Below are 16,186 nucleotides of genomic sequence, written 5' to 3'. Positions count from 1 at the left end.
TGGCTTTAATTCCATTTCTTTTTCTTTTTGGTAGCTCTGATTGTACTCTTTACACCTAAACCTTGAGAAAACTAGGGGAAGAGATGCACATCATGGACACATTCCCTGTATCAAGTTGTTTCAGAGAGAGCTAAACAACATTATTATTCTAATAATATCTCCCATACTTTTCAAAAGAACAGGGAGAAGAAAACAAGTTCTCTGTAAATTAATTTTATCTTCAAAGCTGTGGTTATTTCACAGCTTTGGGAACAGCTAAGAGAATTTGAAAAAAGGAGATGAAAAGAATAGGGAAGAAGTAGTAAGGACAAACTTCCTTCTCCAGCTCTCAATGCTGTAAAGAGGAAATCTCCCCTCCACCTTTAGTCACTCACCAGACATCTATAAGAAGCTAGAGATTTGCCTACTGGGTTTTACAAATGCAGACAGGAATCCAAAATGCTAAACAGATGTAAGCAAAATAGGATAAGGACATGTATATGCTGTAACTCTCTGTCTTTGTAACCTTCCTTGCTTCTCATCTATAGGAATTCAAATGTCTTAATCTCAAGGATTGAAAGCAAATTTTGACACAACGAAGCTCCCAAATCTTTGTTCAGACATCTAAGGAAATTGGTAAGCTGTGAGAAAAACCCAAGAATATCTGAAAAGTAGAGACATGCAAGGTAATAAAGATAAAATAAGAGACAGTGGTGGGATTGTTAAGATGGTGATAACTAGGAGCTCAAGGATTCACGAGAAAACGCACTGATGCAGAAACATATAAAATCTGACAAGGAACAAAAATAGAATTCCACAGTCAGTGGAATACTGCAGTCAGTCTGTAACATCAAGGATCCATTCCAACCTTTCCTCTGCTCACTGATGCCTACCTGCCTAGCAAAGACTCAGGTCCTCTTACTGTGATGGCGAATATACTAATGCTTAACTAGGACTCAACGAGCTTCTGGACAACCTCGCATGTGAGTTAGACAATAACAATTTGCTTTATACTTCTAAGTTATCTATATCTTGCTTGCAGAATCTGAACAAAGTAACCCAAAAAGAATCAGTAATGCTCACAAAAATATTTTAAAAGACTAAATTTCTCCATTTATTCCTCTTTAACTTTGTGCTTGGGAGGCATTATTGTGCAGAATACCAATGTGGTTCAACTGTGCCTCTGCAAGGAGATGGCACAAGAAAAACAGCAATGAAGAAATGTTCTCCTTATGAGTACATAGTGTGAGCATGCTAATACACATTCTAAACAAATGCATTAGGCACAGTTTTCAAGTTAAGGCATTTCACCTCTTTTTAATTAGATGTGTGATCTTGGTAAGCTTTGCGTAATAAAAATAGTATTTACAAGGGAGGTCTTTCAAAGCTCAGCCCCTTGAACCTCTATAATGCAGTTTCTCCATTGTCCTTGATTTGTACAACAAATTCAGAAAGAGATCTAAATATTTTATTAGTCGTGTTAGTTTTTTTTTTCTTTATACAGTTTGTACTTATTGAACCACTAGTACAACAGCACATCCTCAAGCAGAAAGGTAGTGTTTGCTATGCAAAACACACAGTCCATGATTGGCATCTAAGACCAATTGATCTACCCATTACCACTATCTCCCTACCCCCACAAGCTTTACTACAAAGCTATTGATTTAAACACTGCCGATCGGTTTCCATTTTCTGATTTTGGGCAGGCCAATTAAGAAAGTGAGTAATTGTGATTACACTGCTTCAGGATCAATTACATTTGATGCAAGACAAAGTGCTCCTCTTAGAACAATGTAAAGAAAATGATTATGATCAGGAACACTTTACTGCTGAACATGCTTCTAACAAAAATGCAAAATAATTGACAATGTCTTTCATAAAGATATGTCAGCAGGAAATAACAAGAATATTGACATCTTTGTGTGCACAGTATTTCAATGACATTTTGACAAACTTCTACAAGTCATTCTTCCTTTTTGCACAAAAGCTTTTTAAGAAGTACGACAGGTTAAAAAGGCTGCAGCTGAGTTCTCTGATATATCGCCCCCAAAACATCACACTGTGCAATTTCTTCAATGATACTGAACATCAGCAGGATTTTGAGTAACACATTTTAACAGTAAAATAGCAAATTTAATGTAAAAACATTTTACCTATTTTTATACTCTTTCTAAGAACTAGTGTTGAAAAGACAAGGCCCTATCAATTAGCAAAGGAACAAAGTAAGCAATACCTATTCTTAATTTAATTTTAAAGTTAGCTTGAGCTTTGTCATTGGATTCACATTGTCCAAATCATTAAAATGAATATACCACTGAGGTCTGAGGCAAATCTATTTACAGTGATGTTACTCATAGTCTGGTTGGTGTTCAGGAATATTGATCTGTCTTGTTTGTCTAATAGGAAAATAATAAACAATTACCAGGCAATGTTGGAGAAAGTAATCAGTTTTTATATATCACTAATACAGCAGACCTCCCAAAACATAAAGGTGATGATCTGCATAAAATCAATGTGTTATGCTACATTGCTTATCCTCATCACTGCTAAGATTCTTAGCAATAAATGGTATTCGTTTGGAATCAAATCATTAGTATACTGAAAATATGTACTTGAAAAAAAAAATCTGCTTTATTTAAAAAGGAATGTTCCTGCTTGATAAACTGAGCATATTGTATTTTAAAAAACCCAAAATATATTTAAGGAAAGAGAGTTTATAATTTTGAAGCAATTATGAAATTGCATTGCCTAGAAGGGAACTTCCCTTCCCAAATAAACATAGCATCACATAATAGTTCAAAGCTGTTTCCAAATTCCAGCAACCAGTATATAACAACGTGATGTACATAAACTACATGCTGCAGACATCTTGCTGGAGGTACTAGTATCTTTAAAATGACTACGCGTGGCATCCATTGTACAAGAAAAGGTTTAAGGAGTGGAAAAAAACCCAAATTCAATACAAAAACCTCACTGCTCCTAGAACAAGAAATCTTATTTTAGTAGTGGTTCATTTGGAGTCACTTGGGTACATCTCTATCATTAAGATTTTTCCACTGTTTTTAATAACCTGCAAGTTGCACAAAGAATTCTACAGTATTCAAGAAAAGGGCACAGAACTTTCCTAAAAGACTTCTTCTAAATTGGAACATGGCAACGTGAATGTCTATTCAATGTCCTCTTTTGTGCAGAATATAGAAACTAGTGCAATTTCTTGCAACAAAATATGTTTTAAAAGTATTTCAAAACACGTAAAAAAAGAAAAGAATTGTCCGTTTAGTGCCTTCTTATATAGTGTCAAAGACTATATAAGATAAGACTGTATAAGCCTGAATTGCTCTTAAAAGAAGGTGTCCATTCATTCCTAATGTTTGGACACTGCTTCTATTAATTTTCCCTTGTTTCAAATGCTATTTTATACCAGAGTTGTCACTGGGTGAACAGGTTCCCTGCAAACCTAGATCATAAAAAGGAGTATCTTGATTGTGCCAATCATGAGCATAACAAGTGTAAGAGAGACAAAATCTAGTTTTCCAGCCAGGTACTTGTTTTTATTCTCTCTCTCTAATCATTTAGAAGAATCTCCAGCAATCTTTGGCCACCAAATTTTGGGGCTGGTTTCATGCAGTCATATTACATAGATCGCAAACAGGCACAGTAAGGACTTGAGGTAGTAAAATTGCTCACGCTATGTGCTTTTTTGACTTGTGATTTCTTACAAGGAAGAACACACATAAAACACTCTAGCAGACTCATCAGACCTGACTGCTCCCTTTAAGGTGGTATTATTAAGAATTCCAAGAAGAAGGGGGAAAAAATAAAAATAAAGCTCAAGAATAGAGAAATAATTCTAAATTGGAAGATGAGTTCATGCTTCTCCTTGGTATCATTTACACCAAAGGAAAAACAGAATCTCTCAAACACAACCTGTCAAAGAGTTTTTGAACTTATACATGTGATTTCAAACATAGAATTTAAGCATACCATCAAATCTGTGCTTTCAGAAGCAAGTACTAAAAAAATTTGGAGGACTGAAGAAAACAGATAATCCTTGTAATAGTAAAATCAAACACTAATTGTATCTTATTTCTCTAAAAAGATCTCGGTATACATTATGTTGTGAACTGTGGTTCAATTCTTTAAATATTCAATAAACAGCAAGTGCGCTGCTGCCAAGTAAACTTCCAATACACACTACTTTTGCCTTTCCAGAACAAAAAATTACCCTCCCTCCCCCAGAACTCACCATAACTGGAAACTGGCCATCTGAGTAGAATCACAGAAGTCAATACCCATTGAAACGGTAATGGATCCTGAAGGCTCAAGGCACTCTAGATGAAAACATTTTGAATAGGTAAAGTACACATGCAAAACAACAGAAGACCCCAGGTGCAAACCTCCAAGCTTCACATAATTAGAAAACCTATATTAAAAAAAAAGTTCCATAAAAAAGAGCCAATTTTTGTACTTTCATTTCAAGTAGATATTACCAAAATGCCACACTTCCATGTTTTTAATGTCTTGGATCCTCCCTCCCCACAGCTGGTGGACATGAAATGTTGCCATTTCAATCTTACAGCCCCACCACCACCAAAATAAGGATTTGTATTAGAAGAGCTAGGAAAATCATTTACAGAAAAAAAAATACATTGAAGTTATATCCTTTTACTTGTGTACAGATCCAGCACTGAGATTCCATTTTCAATAACACCGGTTTGCAAATTTAGTTAATAAATAGTAAAACACAACAAATGTTAATAAAATTTACATTACCACACACAGTAATGGAAAAAGAGCCAAACTGAAAATATTTTATAATTAGTGTGATTGACTTATTTCTCAATATTCTGCTCGCATTAGTTACGGAATGGAGTAGAAAGCTTATGAACCCAAAATGGAAGATAATATCGTGCTTTATAAGCAGTGCAGACTGAGGCACTTCTCAAATAAAGGTATTAACAGACATACGCATTCTTAGTTTCTTGGCTATATCTTGGCTATTTCTTCAATGTCACAGAGATAAGGCTTTGTTTTAGTAGGAAGAAAAACTCTTTCTTTACATAAGTAAAGGTATTAAAGACAAGCATTGGAGCAGAGTTTAACTGTTAAAAGAGAGGAAATAATAAAAAAATAATCGGGTAGGCAGAAAAATGTCTGATTTCCAACTTATTAATTAAGGTATCTGATGATTTTCAGGAACTGAAGATAGGCAGCTGCTCCATGACAAAAGGAAACAAAATTTAACTACATCAAGATTAAGTTCTGAAAAATATGGAAAACATGAAGGTGATGTAGTTAGGCAAAGACTAAACTAATTGTAAGTAATGAACAGAAAACAAAGTATTTCAAGAAATCTGTGTAAAGCATCAAAAGATTACCAGCTCCAGCTCAAATTCAAACTAAGGTTCACCAAAGTCTTTGAGTTTAATGCTTTCAAATGGGGTTTCAAAGACACCTAGGCAACAAGAAAATACTGTGCACAGGGACTTTGGTGAAATAATTTGGCCCATTTCTACTAGGAAAATCAGGATAACCGGCAACAGTAATTACAATGATGGAGGCAAAACTAGACTTGTACTCCAGTAGGATTATCTGCCTACACTGACACTTCTGTTGGTTCTGCTGAGCAAGTTATAGAATGTGTTTTCCAAATGCTGGAAACACAAAAGGTAATAAGAAGAACAGGTCATATAAACTGAGGTCCAGTTAAAGTGGCAAAGAATACAGAAAATTTGCATTCAAGCAAGAAAAGCAACATTTTTGGAAGGAACAACACATGATACGTAGCTTATTTTCTGCAGAAGAAACCAACAACATCACAGGACAGATAACACAATAATGTCTTTCTTAGGGAAACAAATACTTTAAAGGGTAGGACTGTCCTGTGGAACTCAAGAACTGAACTGGATAACTTACCAATTCCAGACTTTTTCATGTTTTTTATGTGAGAGAAGTGAACGCTACTGTTCACTGACTCTTATTGTGAGTAGAGTATCTCCTGATCTGATTTATAGTATGCTGAGTCTTCTGCTTGTAAGCCATTGTGACTTTATTTCTTTAGATGTTTTAAGGGAGAGATATAAAATCAGGCTGCTGGTCGAAACTAACTTGAAATCAGAACTCTGAGCTGGACGTCTTATCTTGAGGAATAAACACCAAACAGTTCACCTAACACAGAACCTAGCATCTTTCCTAAAACCATGCAAATGGTTTCAAAATTTTACCTCTGAAGTAAAGGTAGCATTGTATAATTGCTTTTGTAGCTATTTAGTGTAAATCTGTATAGCCTTTTCAATGTTAAAAAAGAAGTATTTCAATAGCACACAGGAATTTAACACCAAACATCTTTTTTAACTATTGAAAACGAAGAATACTCTTTACTTCACTTTTTCTACTAACAGGAATTTAGCAAAAAAAACCCTAGCCCAATCAGAAGGTAGAAAGTAAAACAGTTTAGGTTAGGGCTGCCTACAACATTGCTTTGTATCTAGTCTAAGAAGCCACTTTGTGGAAGTGTGGTAGGTTCCAGCTAGACTAAAGCATACACTTCCACTCCACTGCTGAAAGCTCACAAGGAAAACAACGAGAATGCTCTAAGCCACCAAAATAAATCATACACCTACTAATGTTCTTTAAAGCCTGGAAAGAAAATAACTATGAATACATAAATCAAAACCTCACTCTTACTAGTAGCCCGTTATAGCCATGCTGGACTAAGGTTGTAAGAGAATCAAAGTTTGTGGGGAGAAAGAAATATTTTATTGTATCAACTGGAATTGCTATAATATAATTGATATTTGAACAAGCAGGTAACCTTTCAGGCATGGAAAATTTTATCTAAGGAGTTATTTTCAACATCAAATACAAGTAGGGGAAAGCTGATTTTTTTTTTGTTAAAATCAGACCTAAGAAAAGACAGTTGCATGAGTGTGCGTGTATATGTATACACGCATACATATGTATACACGTGTATACATACACATATATAAGTAAATATATGACTATGCAAGAACTCTTTTCTATATTTGAAATTTTGCAAAAGATTAGGTATCTGTATTTTTAAAGACAGGATACGATTACCTATTGGATTAAACTCATGCATCCTCATGCCTGGAGGTAATTTCTTCTCTTTGATGTGAATATTCTCTATCTTCTGTTCAGTTGTATTTGTTACTGTCACTTGAACAGACACCATACGATCACCAAAAATGCCTGGCTGTCTTGAGAAGTGATAATGAGCTGCTAATCCTTTTCCACTCATTCGATGAAGCAGTTCATGTGTTTCTGTTGGCACAGAGACTTGGGTAGTGACCTGTTAAGTATAAAACAACAGTTGCTGAATCTTGTAAGCAAAGAACAGGTAAAATGACAATTAAATATGGCACTTTTCACTCAGCTACAGCTCCTGCTTTCTAGCTGTAATTTTAGTGAACTAGAAACGTGTAAGGACATATTCAAATCCATAAACAAATTGCAGTAGTAGATATCAGATAACAGAGTCTGGTACTGAGAAACAGCAGCTTTAACTTTGCTGTATTTGCCTCATTTTCTATTATAAATCTGTTTTCAATATTTTTACTGTACAATTATCCATTAAATTCCTAGAGATTTTTTAAAAGAGTTACAGTTAAAATAATTATGTTGCTTCCAACAAGAAGTCTCTTTCCATTCTATGCATCAGAACTAAAGAATGATCCCAAGCCCACTGCGTAGTGTGAAAATATAGTGAGAAATCGTCTTCTCCTTCTCTTGCTAAAGCCACAAAAAATGTTGCCTAATGATTACACCAGTCAAATACTAAAACCACAGTTGTACAGAGCAGAAGGATGTTGCCACTCTGCTAACAGTCTTGCTGCCACAAGCAGTAAGAGAAATCCCAAGGATGTTTGGGTCCATTTTATCCTGAAGAAGCAGCATGAATAAAAGACATTCAGTGTGCAAACAAATTCCCAGAAGATACTGCTGACAAGGAAACCTGTAATCATGAGCTCAAAAATGCAAAAGTAAGGAATATGCAGAAAAAATGCAGAAAAGTGAATTTGAATTCTTTAAACAAGTTTTAAGGAAAGGCTAGGAAATTACACAAATAGTATCACCACACAAACAGAAGATGTAAGTTAAAAAAGCCAAATGATCAGCATGAAAATCCCATTTGTCCATTTAATGCACTATGAGCTACTGAACTTTGTAGTGTATCTGTTAGATACATCTGTTCATCTGTTTCCACTGATGACTGTCAATCTTCTCTTGCCCTACTCTAGCCCTAAATGTGTTACTAAGTAAAAGAGACAATTACAAATAACAGGATGTTCAAGACTCCAAGCAGCTAAGCAAGGAGAACGGGCTTTTATCTTACGTTCCCTACAAAACTCTTACAGGTTGCTACATTTTCTTGACCACCACATTTAATATTGAGGAGCTGACCTGCAGACTCAGTGAACACTTCCAGTAACAGCTGTAAGAACTGGGATTTAAACCCACAAGGTGTTACAGAAATGGGAGAGTATTTGGAAAATGTAAGGCTGTGAAGAAAAGCTTTAGAAGTTAGTGAGCATATAATAAACTTGATCTTCATCTCTAGAGCACCAGTTTCTGAACTGGAAAGCCAGGCTAGTAATATCCATCACTTCAAATTAGTCCCTGTAAAGATCAACTAGTAAATGTTTAGAAGTGTGAGCACTACCTTGAGGAAAGCTGATGAAAACTACATGAGGAACTGAGTGAGTATGTATTCAGAGGTGGGTTTGGAAAGTGCAGTAAGTTTCACATACATCATATTGAACGAAGAACAAATAATGATGGAAAAAAGGCAGAAAGGCTTCCCATCCCCTCAAAACTCAATCGCTATGTGTTTGTAATTAAAACAACATATGCAAGATGTGATGAAGTAAATATCTTTGCAAAAACTTCCACATCAGATTTATTTTTTGACTTTTTACCTACTGTTTCTTTCTCTAATACAAAAAAAAACTGGTATCAGGTTTTTTTTCAGAAACAAATTAATGATCTACCAGATCTACCAGTAACCTGGGTAGGTACACCCTTCTTTGGATAAAGAATTGGCTAGGGGGCCGTGCCCAGCGGGTGGTGGTTAATGGAGTCAAGTCCAGCTGGCAGCCTGTTACAAGTGGTGTCCACCAGGGGTCGGTACTTGGGCCCATCTTGTTCAATACCTTTATTGATGACCTAGACGAGGGGATTGAGTGTACCCTCAGTAAGTTTGCAGATGACACCAAGTTGGGTGGCGGTGTTGATCTGCCTGAGGGTAGGGAGGCCCTTCAGAGGGATCTGGATAGGCTGGATCACTGGGCTGAGCTGAATGGGATGAGGTTCAACAAGGCCAAGTGTCGGGTCCTGCACTTTGGCCACAATAACCCCATGCAGCGCTATAGGCTCGGAGCTGAGTGGCTGGAGGACTGTGAAGAGGAAAGGGACCTGGGGGTGTTGGTTGATGCTCAGCTGAACATGAGCCGACAGTGTGCCCAGGTGGCCAAGAGGGCCAACGGCATCCTGGCCTGCATTAGAAATAGTGTGGCCAGCAGGAGCAGGGAGGTAATCATCCCCCTGTATTCGGCGCTGGTGAGGCCGCACCTTGAGTATTGTGTTCAGTTTTGGGCCCCTCACTACAAGAAAGACATTGAAGCCCTGGAACGTGTCCAGAGAAGGGCAACAAAGCTGGTGAGGGGTCTGGAGCACAAGTCTTATGAGGAGCGGCTGAGAGAGTTGGGATTGTTTAGTCTGAAGAAGAGGAGGCTCAGGGGAGATCTCATTGCACTCTATAGCTTCCTGAAGGCAGGTTGTGATGAACAGGGGTTTGGCCTCTTCTTCCAGGCAACAAGCAGGACCCGAGGAAATGGCCACAAGTTGTACCAGAGGAGGTTTAGATTGGACTTGAGGAAAAACTTTTTCTCTCAAAGAGTGGTAAGGCACTGGAACGGCCTGCCCAGGGAGGTGGTGGAGTCTCCGTCCCTGGCAGTGTTCAAGAGGCGGCTTGATGAGAAGCTACAGGATATGGTTTAGTAGCTGTGGCAGCAATGGTAGTGGGAAGACGGTTGGACTAGATGATCTTATAGGTCCCATCCAACCATGTGATTCTATGATTCTATGATTCTAACCTTCAGTGTGAAGACTAAAGGTAGTTTCAGAATACATCTGAACTGAGGAAAGTCCACAACCCCAACTTTGAATCTGTAAAATTTATTAATACCTTTAAAGTAAATTGGTGAGGTTCAGACACTTTTTACTCCTAAAAGGATAATGTAATGTTCTCAGGGACAACATTTTTAGTTTTCCTATATGATCAGAAGAAAATGCAGCTGTTTACAGTAGAACACATAGCCAAATATTTAAGTCCCTATCCCTCTTCAAATAATAGTAGCAATACTACTTGAAGAATATTGGCACCATATTTTTAAACTGAGTCATTTTTTTCAGTTCAATTACTGATCGCTGAAAAGCATGAAAATATGTAATACTTCTGTCCAAGAACACAATTCAGTGAAGTTTTACAAAACCCATAAAGACCATGTATCTTTTTACTTACAAAATGCCATTTTACATGCATAAATATAAGATAAGATTAGGGTTACTTTTATGTAGCTCATCTTTAAATTATATTTATAAAAGAATGTCTCCTGAGACATCACATGACCATATTTCTGGCTAATGCAAAATGAATAGAGAAAGTACAAATCATATGGACCTTCACACTTCCATAAAGTCCAAAATATCTTTGAATACAACCCCCAGACTTTAATAGATTAATACTCTGCTTAGATTTCTAGAAACAATTGACAAGGTCAAACTCTCAAAAACCAACTCAGTTGTCAAGAACTAAGAAAGGAGGTACTTCAAATAATAAACATCTTATTGGTACACAGAAAGAGACAATAGCAGTAAGAGGTTATTAGCAGAGTCACACTAGTATGTGCTACTTAAACCATTGCTGAAATAATGAATAAAACTTAAGTTTTAAGATGTAATTTAAATCTTATTTTTAAGTTTAAGCTTAGCCTTTAACTTTCAACATTTAATTCAATTTGAGCTGGGCATGCATAATAGAAAAGTTATTTCATGAAATGGTTCACTCATTGTTCATTAACAAGCTTAGGAAATATGCTTTATTCATGTTAAACTAAGTATTCTGAAGTACATTAGCTTCTCTGTGCTAACATACAGCTGGTTTTATTCATACTATTTACTAATAGGAATGAAAACACAAGAAGTTAGCAGTCAGAAGTCCTACATGTAGATATACATGCATACACGTACAGCAAAAATCCCTCACTATACTTAAATTGTAACACTGACTCAAATTTTACTGAAACCTTCCTGTGATTTTCAGAGATCTTAAACTATGCCTTTTTCAGCGTTACTGCTCATGTTTCAGTCATAATTTCATTCAGAAGCCCATCCACTTTTATTTTCAATATCACTATTCGGAGCAACAGACATGCAAAGGACAGTCAGAATAATGCCATTATGTTTAAACTATCTTCCTTCCCGTAGAACATTAATTTTCTGTTGCATTTACCATGGCTGTACTAGAAATAAATAAAATGTATATATGCTGAACAAAGGAATTTAGTTCTGGAAAATGAGAATTCTCAAGCCCTCTACTTGCTAGGAAGGATTTTGAGCTGGTAAAGGTGTGTGTGACTGTAATGCAGTCTATTTAATAGTTGCACCAGTCTGGTAAACCGAGTTTTTTGTTTTAATTCTAAAATCTTTAATGCATACAATTGCAATACTTAAAGAAACCCCTAAGGCAGATACTTGCAATCACTCTGGGGTTAAAATAATCCTCCACAGAGTTAACAGAATAAGAAGGATCTAGCAACCAGAATATAATCCCCTACAAATCTTACACAGCATATGTTTAAATAATAGAAGTCGTTTGTGTACCTTTGGATGGTTTATGAAAATAACCAATCAATTCTGCAGACACAACATTATTTCTAAAGGAAATCTATGTGACTCATGATGCCTGCAGATACACAGAGACAAACCACACATATTTTATCAGTTTATTACAGTAAGCAAATAAGCGTGGAATGAGAGTGCACATAACTGTCTACTTAACGCTTACTGAAACATTTATAAGAGCTGTTATCTCCCTAATAACAGACAGACAGTGTGCAATTTTAGAGAGGAGAAAAGCTTCATATTTTTTAACACTTCACTAAAAAGTAACTGAAGAGTGTAAAATGAAAAATACTCTGTGCAGTTAGCTGGTAATGGACCATATTATCAACTCTAGTTAGATTTATAGGATACAAACTAGTCACTAATAGTTATTTTATGACATAGCGTGTCTGCTTTTTTTGGGTGACGATTATTAAGATTAAACTTGCAAAACTTTTTTTTTTTTAATACAGCTGTTTAGAATGATAGAAATAAAAATTATTAAAATATAGACTGCCCTCCCACCCTATTTTGACTGAAAGCTACCACAAATTAAAAGTCAGTGTAGAGATTCTACAGCGGTACATACAGGAACATTGTATTTTTACGAGTCAGACTGGCCTCCATGCTAACTGCACTCATTGAAAGATGATCCATCACCCTAAAAGAAGCTGCAAATAATTTAAAACTACTTCTTATATAAGAACAAGAAGGGCAACATTAAGTTTTTGCCTCAAAATGCCCCACTCATTAACCACAAAAAGGGAAAAGTGTAAGACCACTGACAGTAGTTTTGGCTTTCTTTATCCCAACAGAGCTGACTAGTTACAAACCACTTAATCCTTTGCAAGTGAACATGCTTCTTTTTGCCAGCTCAAGAAGTCCTTAATAACTAAGCTTCAGTTAATACAAAAAACTATTTTCCATAATTACTTAAAATAAAAAGCACTACAGGGTTTATTAAACCTACTACAGAAAACAGAGCTGGATAAACTTTCCTGTGTGAAGTATCGTATTATTATTATTATTAGGCACAAAATTATGTCTGTTATCTTTTTTATTTTGTATTTGTTCCTTAGCTTAATAATGCTGTAATAATAAACAGATTGATTTTTTATGTCAATTCAGAAATATACAGATGTTTGGATAAAACATATATTATTGGAAAAAAATATCTGCTTCCAAGAATTATGATAATTAGAGTTCTGTTTCTCTAAATTACATTCTGTTGAAGTGGTGGACTGAAGCGTTTAATCTAAGTAGCCCTTCTACTGCCTTCCTATCGGAAATATCCATGACATAATCCAAGAATTACCTACTAAGCTGTGAGAGCTATATCCTCTCTTACACTCACTGTAAGGCTATGCTCCAGTAACTTCTCAACAGCTAAGAGGAGAAGGGCCATCACATAGCCCAGCCACATTTACATGATCTTTCAACTGAAGCTATGAGAGCAACTTAACTATAATTTTATAGTATTAGGAGAAAGATGGAAAAACAGGCAAACAAAGGAAAGACAACTACTGGCAGGAACCAGCATATTCATGACCTTTCACTCCATTACCAGTTACAAATTACTCATAGTCACAAGGCAATGTCTTTCTCATACAGCTCTTACAAAAATAAAAATTAATAATTCATAAAAAGATATAATAAAAATCAAGCAACGAATTACAGAAAGAATGTCAACATCCTACTCTGCATTATTTCAAGAGGCTGTAGCAAATCCCAGTATGAGAGCATACTCGAGTGATGCTAATATGGATTGCCAAACTAAGGACAGCTTCCTTCTCATAGGGGAGTGGGGAAACCAAGCAGGCAAACAAGCTCATATTTTCTGCAGTCTAGAAAAGAAATAGGATACCACGATTCAATTTGGGCAAATTTATCTAAACATACAGACACTTGTGGGTACCACTTAAAGTAACTTTCCACCAAAGGCACATTTTGCTGCTCTATATCTACTACACACCTTTTAAAAGCCATATCTGCTAGGAAGTCCTTCAATTTCTAATACATCCTAAGTCTCTTTTTGCATTGTCACCAATTTTTAGGCTCTACACTTCCCTAAATAATTAATATGTCAATAAGGCTAATTGAAAACCAGCATATTAATGCACATATCTTTAAACCAATATTGGTTTCAGACAATTAAAGACATTAGAAAGTGAGTTCCAAAAATTCTTAATGAATTTAAGCATTGAAAGAATAAGTTTCATCTCTAAAAATTTGCAAGGAAAATTAAAATAAAAAAACTCCAAATAACTTCCATCGATTTTCAGATCACATGGAAATGAATCTCAAACAAAAGAGCACTTTTATTATATTGCCCATAGTCTGCCTCTAAAAGGCTGCCCAAATTAATACTTTTCTTCATCTTTTTTTTTTTATTCTAATATTTGCATGGTCTCAAATAGGTATAAAATAATCCTTTCAAACAGTAGTATTTTCAAGGTAATCTGTGAATATGGAGATCATAATAATCTTCTGTAATATTACATTATCCCTTTTCTAATACTTTTATGTCCCTTAGATTTTTCTATGCTTCTCCTAAAATATATCAACTAGATAGATTTCCGATAACTCTGTATCAATAAAAAGTATTGCTCTTACAGCATAAAAATGACTACATGATATAAAGGAACCAGAATTAGGCCTTAACCTGCAGTTCACAAACAGCAGAAGACTCTATTAGTCTGCTACTAGATTAATCAAGCACTTTTAAAACTGAGCGTGCACTTGTTTTGTATTTTATGTGTAACTGGGGGCCAGTGAGACAGATTGCATTTCACATGTATAATAGATCTTAAAGCTTTATATTACAACAACACACGGTTTTGTTTGAGGTTTGGCATCTTTGCCTTTTCCTTCTGCTGAGCATAACGAATCACATGAATAATCCAATGAAAATATTAGTGAAATCTTTTAAAAAGCACACAAGAAAGAACAGACAGGACTCTAGAAAGTGAAAAACTTACTGAACCCTACTGGCTATAATGTATAATTTTACAGTTAAGGTATAAAAACTCCTGCATATTGGTTTCTTCCAACTAGTTCAGACTTTCACTCAGAAAAGGACCTCTTGTGTCAGGATAATCATACAACATAAACTGAAACACTTACTACACAGTATTACCTACAAGCCAAAGTGAGCTCAGCCTAGAATATGCTATACTGGGAATCTAGCACAGATACTTATGAATGCTAAAATGTAAATTACATCTTTGCCAGCTTAATACAAATACATTTGAATCTTGGTCACTACATTTTTGTTGAAGACTGCAACATGTTATTTTTGCTTCTATCAGGACGATCTTAATGCTCAGTAATCCACCTGCAAGGAGAAAAACCTGAAATCTGCTCTGAACCTGCTGCACATACACATTTATATTAGCACTTCCTCAACGTGAGTGTAGAATCTCTGCATGTACTGGAATACATCTCTTACACATGACATTGATGTGTTGATTTTTCACAAGTTTTATTTCATTTTACACAGAATGTTTTAACTTGAAAAAATCCATATTCCTTAGTTGGTGAAAATTACAGTTGACCTAACAGAGACCATTACTAAAATACAGCTTTTCTATGTTTTGTCTTCCTGAAGCTTCACTTCTGGCCTTAAAAAGAAAGAAAAAAAAAAATTGTCTGATACAGTTCGTAGTCTGTTAAGAGACAAAGAGGTTTATTTATAACCAGTTACCTTCAGTTTCTTTGTTTAAATTCAAAAGCACACTTCTTTTTTTTGGACTCAGAAGCAAAATTCGTGGCATCAAATGACTAATTCAGCCTCCACAAGGACACTTATTTTCACACTCATTAAGAAGAAATGCCACTCAATCCTGTCTACACACAGCTCAGAGTAATGTAAGCAACAACATGCACGGCATACTGCAAAGAAAAAACCTCACCCTATGGATACCTCTAATAAAGGCTCTACTGTATAGGCAGATCCCAAATGTAAGCACGCTGCTTTACACAGTAGCTGTGGCCATAGTTAAGTCCCTCAGCTGATGACTGAAGGCAAATTAGGTAGGTAATTTTTTCTCATCTACTTTTGAAATTACCTTGGTGCTGACTAATATAGAGTATTTCTGCTACTGTCGTCTAAATCCTCCAAAGACTGTTAGTCAACTGAGCACAAACATAGTAGCAGGAAGACTATGACAACGACCATTTATTAAAACTTATTCAATTTTAAAACAAATTTTAATACACAAACATATTTAATAGTAGTTGAAATTTATTATGTAGAAAGCAATATTCTAATGCTGCTGGTGTTACAAAGCTCCTTCAGCAGAAA

At 35.6% G+C, this 16,186-nt stretch overlaps 1 protein-coding gene across 2 annotated transcripts in view; it reads right to left on the bottom strand.

Annotated features, from left to right (window-relative positions):
• AP3B1 (adaptor related protein complex 3 subunit beta 1) overlaps window positions 1–16,186 on the bottom strand; it is a 164,463-nt gene that overhangs the window by 23,636 nt on the left and 124,641 nt on the right. For both annotated transcript variants that reach the window (XR_015261512.1, XM_086771530.1), the window contains exons 23-24: window positions 7,060–7,291; window positions 4,226–4,310 (exon numbers count right to left, since the gene is read on the bottom strand). Coding sequence is in view for 1 of the 2 variants with exons in the window: in XM_086771530.1 (XP_086627656.1) it covers window positions 4,226–4,310; window positions 7,060–7,291 (317 nt within the window). In the remaining variant the exon portion in view is untranslated. The remainder of the gene's footprint in view (window positions 1–4,225; window positions 4,311–7,059; window positions 7,292–16,186) is intronic.

This window comes from Chlamydotis macqueenii, chromosome Z, assembly GCF_036417535.1.
Source record: "Chlamydotis macqueenii isolate bChlMac1 chromosome Z, bChlMac1.mat, whole genome shotgun sequence".
Taxonomy (NCBI): Eukaryota; Metazoa; Chordata; class Aves; order Otidiformes; family Otididae; genus Chlamydotis; species Chlamydotis macqueenii.
This window is presented reverse-complemented; position numbering and strand designations above follow the sequence as displayed.